General features: G+C 48.0%; 4 protein-coding genes across 4 annotated transcripts; 2 read left to right on the top strand and 2 right to left on the bottom strand.

The window, feature by feature from the left end:
• The first annotated feature begins 207 nt into the window (after positions 1–207).
• BDCG_02688 (uncharacterized protein) lies at positions 208–1857 on the top strand. Its single transcript, XM_045418238.1, has 4 exons — positions 208–407; positions 470–536; positions 599–1327; positions 1391–1857. The coding sequence occupies exon 3, from the start codon at positions 706–708 to the stop codon at positions 1012–1014; it is 309 nt and encodes a 102-aa protein (XP_045274864.1). The 5' UTR covers positions 208–407; positions 470–536; positions 599–705; the 3' UTR covers positions 1015–1327; positions 1391–1857.
• BDCG_02689 (uncharacterized protein) lies at positions 1413–1867 on the bottom strand (the record flags this gene model as incomplete). The annotated part of the gene is made up of 3 exons (XM_045418239.1): positions 1413–1614; positions 1676–1761; positions 1796–1867. 3 exons carry the CDS (start codon positions 1865–1867, stop codon positions 1413–1415), a joined length of 360 nt encoding a protein of 119 aa, XP_045274865.1.
• An 884-nt stretch (positions 1868–2751) lies between these two features.
• Positions 2752–7371, top strand: BDCG_02690 (peptidase family M20/M25/M40 protein). Its single transcript, XM_045418240.1, has one exon. It carries the CDS (start codon positions 3581–3583, stop codon positions 6242–6244), a length of 2664 nt encoding a protein of 887 aa, XP_045274866.1. The 5' UTR covers positions 2752–3580; the 3' UTR covers positions 6245–7371.
• BDCG_02691 (translocation protein Sec62) lies at positions 7105–8946 on the bottom strand. Its single transcript, XM_045418241.1, has 3 exons — positions 8365–8946; positions 7732–8288; positions 7105–7647 (listed from the first exon to the last, which is right to left on the bottom strand). Exons 1-3 carry the CDS (start codon positions 8756–8758, stop codon positions 7432–7434), a joined length of 1167 nt encoding a protein of 388 aa, XP_045274867.1. The 5' UTR covers positions 8759–8946; the 3' UTR covers positions 7105–7431.
• Positions 8947–8998: the final 52 nt, after the last annotated feature.

Here is an 8998-nt window from a genome sequence, read left to right on the forward strand (position 1 = left end):
ATCACTTGTTTCTTCCAATGATTCTTCCGTTTAAGCCATTCAATTGTGCCCTCTTCCAGAGTACGCTACAGCAGAGCCCTGAGCGACGGGGGAGGTACATAGTGGTGTAAGTAGCAACAAAAAGACAAGAGGCGGGACAGCAAACAATCTTAGAGTTAGTACTAACAGAACAAGGGCAGAAGCTTCGGAAGTAACCCCAGGTCCGTATGTACATGTACACACAAACATGTGGTACATGAATAACAAAGAATTCTTCTTAGCCCTAGCTATTCCTTTTCCACTTCCTTCATGGGGACCAGTTTAAAAAGTAATCGCTTCTTCAACATTGGGTGTTTGTTTGTTGTTGAGTAGGAGTTTTCCTCTCACCTAGGCACAAACTTTTGCGTAATTTAGCAGCTCCTTGAAAGGTACGGCCACTATTTGCTTGTCGGACACCTAGGCAGTTTGAGATCTAACTACAAGACGCAAGTACGGAATTCCACTTTCCTCGTCGCAGCGGCTGCCGTTGGCACTCAAAGCGCCCTCACTGGGCCAGAGTAAGCACCGTGTTGCGAACCACAAAGCATTAAAATGTCGTCGTTAACCATGAACTCAATAGCAAGTAAAGAGTACCAAAGTACCAAAACCGAAATCAAGGGTCACAACCAAGTTCTGCAACAAATACAGGGCAGAAATTTCTAGAAGACGGAGGATACAGTGCATGAAATGTTCGAGTTTAAGACTCCCGAAAGGGGATCTTATAGCATCATGTCATTTTCCGAGGGTAATCAAATCTTGGATAGCGATCTGAGCATCAAGTGGTTCCAGGACATTATTCAGGGATGGGATGCACGGCTTTCAAGGGATACGATATCGGCCATGTCAATGGTGGAGCGGCGAAAACAGTCCCTCTCGCGCGGAGCGTGGGCATCAATAGCACTAGAGGCCTGGACTTCCATAAGCGCTTCAAGAAGCGCAATGTTGTTGCCTGAGCTTTCTCAGCTCTTACAAGGCACAGTTCCGCTTCTTCGCTAGGGATATCTGGATTGAGGCTATTTCCTGATAAAAAAGGGAATGTTTCGAATGGCGAGAGAAGCCTATCTTCTGTTTCTTACTGGACATTGTGCCATCTGCCAAATCACCACACGGCCGCACTCGTTTTATTAGTTAATATTCTGCTTCATTGGACTTGTTTAACTTTTTTCTTCTGAATTTTTGCATTGGATGTGTACTTACAGGGCATAAATCTTGCTGAACGTTGAGATCTTTTGAATCTTTAATCTGAATCCTCTTCTTACAAATTGAATCTCGAGGTGTTTGGATGCGCTAGATGGCAGGGCTCCAGCTAGTTACCCTCAGGGCAAAAAAAAAAAAGCGCAATAGCAACAAAGGCGCTAACCATCGAGTTCAGGGTTGTCGAATTCTGCGGATTATTACAGCGTATACTCTGTACTCGTCCCACGTTTGAAACGGAGTTGAGACACTTCACGGATGTTATATGTGAAGCTGAGGGTCGAGTCACGGAGCAGGATTCCTTCGTTGCCAAATGCTGAGGACAGGGGGAGGGAGGAGTTTTGTTTGACCCCTCTCATTTTGAGGCCGAAACGAATGGAGGGGCTAGAGTGCGGAGTAGACCTGGTTAGAAAGGGGAAAAATGTGTCTGTCATTCAATATAACGGAGGGCGACCTTCCATACATGTGGCTGAAAATTTTTTGGCTTGATATCGCTCCCCAACACCGTTCGTGGAGGGCATCAAAATACCAGGATTCATAAGTCCTTTTCTACAGTTAGCATTTTTCAATAGTTTGCAGCAACGACTTTTGCTGCAGGTGCACTCTTGCGTAGCATGAAGCCGCCGTTGGTTGCAAGCTTGAGCTTGGCGGCCATCGTGGCGGTGATCACCGCCCTAAACACTTCCGGGATCGAGTCACTGATAAATTGTGATAATTAGCAGCAGGGCACCAGGCCCGGCTCACTTTTAGGGCACCTCAAGCCTAGACCTTGCTGGGTTGGCGGTGCACTTCCCGGGGGGCTGGCGTCAGCTTGGGGGGACTCCGGGCCCCGGTAGCCTCGCCAGATTGGGCTTCGTCCGCCCGGAAAGTTCCCGGGGCTCCCCTACGCTACTGCGCCCCACAAGACTCAATTCAATAGTTCAGAGGTTGTCAAAGCTTTCTTGTTCTAAAAACAAGGGCTGCTGCTGTATTGGGATCCGGATCCCATAGGTATGGTATATGGTCCGTACGGAGTATAACTTTAACCACTATTGTCTGGGAGTCTGCGGAGATATGCATAGTTGGCCGTGCGTGCTAGTTGCTGTACGGAGTATAGAAGAATGTAGTTACTGTAAAGTAATGATGTATCCATCGTCCCGCTGGTCTCATGTGAACGTTCTGCATGTTGATGTGTATTATCTGCAAGGCTGCACGCCAGTCGAGGTTGGATCATCGGCAGCTTATGCAGGAACTCTGCCTTTGTCCTACAAACTCCTGTCTGTCAGCGCTGGAACTGCAATCTCGTCCAAATGCCTGGTTGGTTTGGGTGGATGGACTCAAATGCGCCGGTATTGAATACCACGAGTCACACCAGAAGATCGTACGGTGTAATAATAATAACAGCCCTCTCCAGCGTCGTCGTCGTCCAGTGTATTATTATTACAGATTTTCGGAGGGTAAAGGGGTAATAAATGGGTAAGACAGGGCTGGTCTTTGGCGGGTTAGCGGTAAGTTACAGTACCGCCCCATTCCTGTCCATCCGAAACTTCATCAGCCAACGCCCCCCAGTAAATAATAATTAATGTAATCCTCCCTCTCATCAATTGCTGCTGCTTCTTCTTCCTCTATCCTCTTGTTCTTGGGTCCAGCCAGCTGAATCTGCGCCTTATAAGTTATCCCTCGTCCTTAAATATACTCTCATAGCTCGTCGCAGCCTGAATGCCCTGGGAACCTCGATCCGACCCGCACTACATTATGGAGCCATGAGCTCGGACTCGTTTCCTGTCGTCCTCCAACTAACGGCTAAATTCACCCAGGTAGCTCGATTTACTAAGGTCAATTGAACAGTGCCAGGGATCTTAATGCCTAATGCATTCGCTATTACTGTGTACTATTCACAAAATACAGTCCTGTCGATTCCGCCGTGAAGAACTTCCTTTTCAAATCAGCCCTCCCCTCCCTTGCCTCGCAGCTCGTTGAACCAAGCTGAACCCCCCTTTCGTTATTTGCGCGCCGTGCTGACCCGTTTCCGCTGATTCCTACACCACCGCGAATGGAATGTTGGTTAAGAGAAGCATTGGCTTGACGATAAGATTTTTGAATGAGTCTATTTGACCTCTTGATGGACGCGATTGTTGGTATTCGAGCGCAAGCAACTGGAGAACGCAACAAAGTTCAAAGCACAGATCGTTTCTACCTCGACACTACCCACCGCGATCTTTCTCCTTACCCTGGGCTACCGTGTTTAAGGACAAGGAGAGTGATCTTCTGTCTCCACGGCACAGTTAATTTAGCTACCAGTTTGCACAACGAGATGGTTGGTGTCTTGGGGTTAACTCGTAATTAAACCTCGCATACAGCCCCTGACAGCTGGGGTAGCCATAGAGAAATGGATTCTCCCAGTGGCCACTCCGTGCTTGGTTCAAGAAGGGGTCTGAAAATCCGTCCAATTCAGACGAATATCAATAACCCTAACACTCGCCAGCAGCGGCCCCCTCGCCCGAATGATGAACCTGCGCAAGAACCCGCCCCAGAGCGAGCTCCTCTCAAACCGCAAAGTTCAAAATCATCTTTGAAAAATTTGTTTTCGCGCAATAAAACGAATCGCCGTTCCAATCATGAACATACCCTCCCTGCCATCTCAGAGTCACAGAAGGTGACAGCCGCGAGCATCATACCGGATACCATATCGTCACCCAATAGCCCTTCGACAACTCCTATGACACCTAAATCCTCAGTCGCAACATCTTCTCCTTTAACGGGGAAAACAGGATCTAGCAATCCTTCAAAGACTTCCAAGTCTTCAAAGGAGAAAGGGCAAAAACTTCAAAGAGCAATCACGGTTTGGGACCCGCCACCTCTCTTCCAAGCGTACCCGCAGGCAATCAAACAAGGCACACTTCCTGCCCCAACACTTTCCACAGTATCCCTTTTACGGATGAAGGGTCATCGAAGAAACAGTAGTGAGAAGGACGACTTTTCAGATGTTGACGCTGATGACGACAGGGCTTCCTCCAGGGCGGCCAAGAGGCGAAAAGATGAAAAGGACAAGAAACATTCGCGCAAGGCTTCAGGCTCCAACAAGCCCGAATGGACGCAGAAAATTTTCATTCTGGTCACGAGCGGCTATCTTTTACAATACTCCGGCGACGGAAGCTTCGATCGCCTACCTGAGAAAATGATGGAACTGGGTCAAAACTCGGTGGCGTTTGCGAGTGACGCTATTCCCGGCAGGCATTGGGTGCTACAAATATCTCAAACACTTGAAGAGGATGGAACAGTGGCCTTGGATACCAAAAAGACCTTCCTCTCCCGGTTTGGATTTGCAGATTCCCGAAGACAGACGAAGACTTTACTCTTGGTTTGCAATGACCCCGCCGAAATGACATCTTGGCTTACAGCTGTGAGGCGGGAAATCGAAGCTCTAGGGGGGAAAGAATACACACCCGAAACACCACTGAAGGAAACGTCTCAGGATTCTGAACAATCCCAAAAGCGGTTCATTCGACAATCTATAATACCTGACAAAACGCAATCCGTCCCTATGAACTTGGCAAATCCGGGATGTACGGAACCCTCTCCAGTGGTTTCATCACCGAATGGCAAGGAAGAGCAGAAGCCAAAAGGGAACAGACCTGCTGATGAGGCGTCACTGAGATCTACAAACAGACGGTCAATTCGCCCACAATCAGTCGAAGCTCCTTCACTTTCGACTACTGGTACGGTTACAGATCTCGATCGATTACGAGAGGGGTCAAGATTATCATATGTTTCAATCGGGACGAGGACTATACCAAGCTCCAGGGGCTCCTCTCCTGGTTTATCTCCGGCCAGACAAAAAGGCGTTGCGTCTATGACTCCCTGTGCCGAATCCCCATCGAGCGTTAGGAGTACAGTCGCGGACTCCAGCAGCACGCACATGTCAATCCATGCTTATTCCTCAAAGCAGTCAGAAGGAAGTGGTACGGACACACCAGGTGGATCGCGTCCAACATCAACTGTTGGCCCACTGATCTCCAGAAGTACCTCTCCTCCCAACTTCAGCGTGCCAGTGCTCAGCAAAAGATTCACATCAACGCATTCTGGCCCCCCTCCATCGTCGCGGAAATTCTACCAAACATCACCTCCCTCGCCGCGCATAATCATTCCAAACACCTGGAATCGCCTTTCTGGCCTGGATGACTCTGCGGCACCTCCTCAATTACCAAATGGCCAACCAGAATCGAAGAAGGCGTTTAAAGGACCAGATCATACCCAGCTGTCGGTTCCTTTTATTTTCGACCCAGAAACCCCTTCGCGCGCCTCTGCGTTGCCAAAACCAAGAGAGAGAAAAACAAGGCGGTATTCATCTTTCGAGTCGACTCGTGCCGCTTACAGTGTATCATCGGACTATCGCCCACAACTCTCACCCGTAACAAATGAGAGCAGTGAAGAGGGATGTAAAAGCGATACGCTATCACATCGCAATCCCCACCGAACGTACAAGCAAGTTGACGACGCACCTAAAAAAGGCCACGAAGAAGCACGACAATTACGCCGACCAATGAGCATGCAAATTGGATCTGAAGCTCGCCGCCGTGCAGAGGCAACGCACCCACTACACGCCACCACCACCCGCACGGGCTTCCCATCCCCAGATGGCCGAACTTCTTATCGACGAAACCGAACCAGCCTACCTCACCCGGAGATAATAAGAGATACTTCCCCGCCTAACAATAATCACCACCTGCCAGATCCCGACCGGGGTTCTCTGCAAAAGAGCACATCGCACTTATCTCTTGGCGCGCCCGTTGCACCTCCGCCGGATTTCCCGCTGCCAAAGGTACCCCCCAGAGTTGCCTCTCAGTTCAGACCTGCATGGCATGGCCATCAACAGCAACTAGCCTTGGGGCCAACGCATGATGAATCCGGTAGACTGCGGTCCAGGAACGGGCCGGATGGGCCAAGAAGTACGCATACGGTGATTACGCCGGTTGATCTGAGGGACGTTGAGAATTCGCCGCGGTTGAGTGGAATGACGGCTAAGGAGTATAGTATGGTGAATGCCTTTTAACTAGATGGCGATGGACACACACCCTGGTCATACTATTCTTACATTTCTTTTTTTTTTTTTTTTTTTTTTTTGACGTTGGAATCCCCCAGCGCCCTCTTTTTTTTCGTTCCCTAATTCATGACTCCATGTTCCACTTATCTATTCCACTACCCCCTTCTCCGCTTCATGTCATTGGGTATTATTGTCTATCGGATATTATTGGATGGGTATATACTAAAGTGAGATCTTCTTTTCTCTTCTCTGTTTCGCCATGCATGTACATGTACATGTACATGTACAGTACAAGAATAACCCCGATTACACCATTACACGTTTATGTTTTTTATGTTTTTTACTTTTTTACTTTTTTTTGCCTTGTTATATATATATATATTTCCACATATATCCACTCTGTCTAACTTTTTACGAACTTCACTCTGACGCATGCCATTTGTTTTCGCCCCCTCTTCTCTGCGTTATCTTTTCACTACGATATATCTATATATAAAGTCGCCAAGTCAGCACAATATACTCATTGATAATACATTTTATATCCTCTCTCTTCCCTTTGACCTCTGTCCGCCATCTGGTTTTCCCGCCCACCTGTGCTAGTTGTACATGTACATGTATGTACACGTACAACACAAGTGCAGTTTACCTAGTTTAGGCCAAATGATCTATGCGAGGGATCTGGTTATCTGCTTTCCGAGAAATCTTTATCACCTACTCAAGGAGAGCAGAGGGTTTAGTTGAGATAATCTGTGTTTAACATGGAGTGTAGATCGTCATATACGTAGGGCCGGGATGGAGACGACCATGTTGCGCAGCCTTATATTATTATTATTTATTTACGAACGGCGTGCTTAGGACAAAGTGGACCTGTTTGTGCCCAGCATGGCTTGGCATCGTTTACGTTACAATTCAAAAGTAGAAAAGAACTCCGATTATTTGCTGGAAATGGAACTCCATAAAGATTTAATTTTTATTTTCAAAATGCCCTTTTATTTCAGTAAAAAGATATGAGTTGATGGTGCGATCAGGAGCGGCCCAAGGGGAGAAAACTAGGAAAGATAAATAAGAAGAAATCAAGGAATAGTAAAACAAGCGTAGCCGGAAAGCCATGAATAACGGAGGAAAGCTGCAATTAGAAAATGGGGGCACACGAGGTATGAGATATGAAGTAAAGAAAAGCAAAAATTTATTAGAAATCATTCGTCATCCGCCTCTTCTACGCGAGGGGTAAGATCTCGCTTTATGGCTTGGCCGGCCGCAGCGGATGAACCCGATGCTACTCCCGACGAGGAACCGCCTTTGCCGCCGGAGGGAGGAGCTTTTACGGAGCTGACCGGTTTTGAGCCGGAGGATGAAGCAGTCCCTGTGCCTGTGCCTGTGTCGGTCTTTTTGGACTTCTTCTTTTTCTTGGTCTAGGCAAATTTTCAAGTTAGTAAATATCTTGGGTAAAAGGGAGGGGATGACCTGATTGATAACCAAAAAAGAAAGAGACGTACCTCTTGCCAACCCCAGACAGGTCTGAAGCTATCAAAGAATCCCACATCTTCAAACAGATTGGGGTACAGCCACAGGCCCGGTGGAACAGCAAAGTACGTAACGCAGAATAAGATGAGCCGGAATATCGACATGGCGAAAAATAGGCCCAGCAAGCCCATGACGCCGACACTCAGGTACCAAACACCCTGTCTCAACATAATAGGCCACAGCGGGAACATCACAACTGCCATGATTGCGACCAAGACACCTGCAGCCATTGCCTTTTGCTTCCACTGCGGGCCCTCGTATAGCCATACATAATGCATCATGGGATCTGTCTCCTGGTGCTGCTCGACCTTTACGGTCCAAAGGCCCTTCACGCGACTCTTTGGTTTCGCGTGGTTATGTCCGGCATGGGGGTCAATCTTAGATACTCGTAGGGCAAGGAGGGAGAGTGGGAGGAGCTTGAAGGCGTTTTCGGCGGAAGCCCAATCGGTCACGGGAGGAAGGAGAGACTTGGGTTTCGCTTGGGCTTTGGTGTATGCGGGCGACTGTATAGCTCGTATAGCTCGCTTGACTGGAAAGTTTTTTTAACATTTTACATTAGCTTTCCGTAATAAGCCTAATTTGACGTCCAGAAAATAATAGCAGACCTTTGAACAGCTCTCTTCTGCGCCCATCCAAAATGCAAGTTCTCGGTTTCAAATCCTGCGATTTGAGAAATTGGGCGACTGCAATCGCGCGGGGGTCAGGTGGTGCGTTGGAATTCATAGGGACGTGTTGCGGGTGTTGTCCTCCGTGTTCATGCGCATGTTTGGCTTGCTGCTGTTGTTGCTGTTGCTGTTGATGTTGTTGAATAGCCCTGGCTTTCAACTGGGCTATGTATTGCTCCGGTGTAAGACCCTGTTTCGCAGCGTCTGCGGCAAGCTGTTGTCGTTGCATATTGCTAAATTCCTCTGGGGTCATTCCTCGCTTTGCAGCTTCGGTTGCAAGGTGCTGTTGCATGGCAGCAATTTGCTGGGGGGTTGGCTGACCAGGAGCTGCCATTGTGTAGGAGATAATTATATGATAAGCAGCGGAAAGGAGTAAAGGCTAGAAAGGTTATTTCATTTGTTGTGGTGGTTGAAGTAGTTGATTTGTTGTGGAGGATCACTTCCAGGGTAAATAAATTTATATCCAAACTGTCGGAGTTGAAAGTGGCCAGATCAGAGACTGAGTCATGTGATACGGAAGCGTCTAGCGCGCTTAGATCTAGGGGTTTCTCAAACCTAACTAACTGGTAACTAA

This window comes from Blastomyces dermatitidis (genome assembly GCF_000003525.1).
Source record: "Blastomyces dermatitidis ER-3 genomic scaffold supercont1.3, whole genome shotgun sequence".
Lineage (NCBI taxonomy): Eukaryota > Fungi > Ascomycota > Eurotiomycetes > Onygenales > Ajellomycetaceae > Blastomyces > Blastomyces dermatitidis.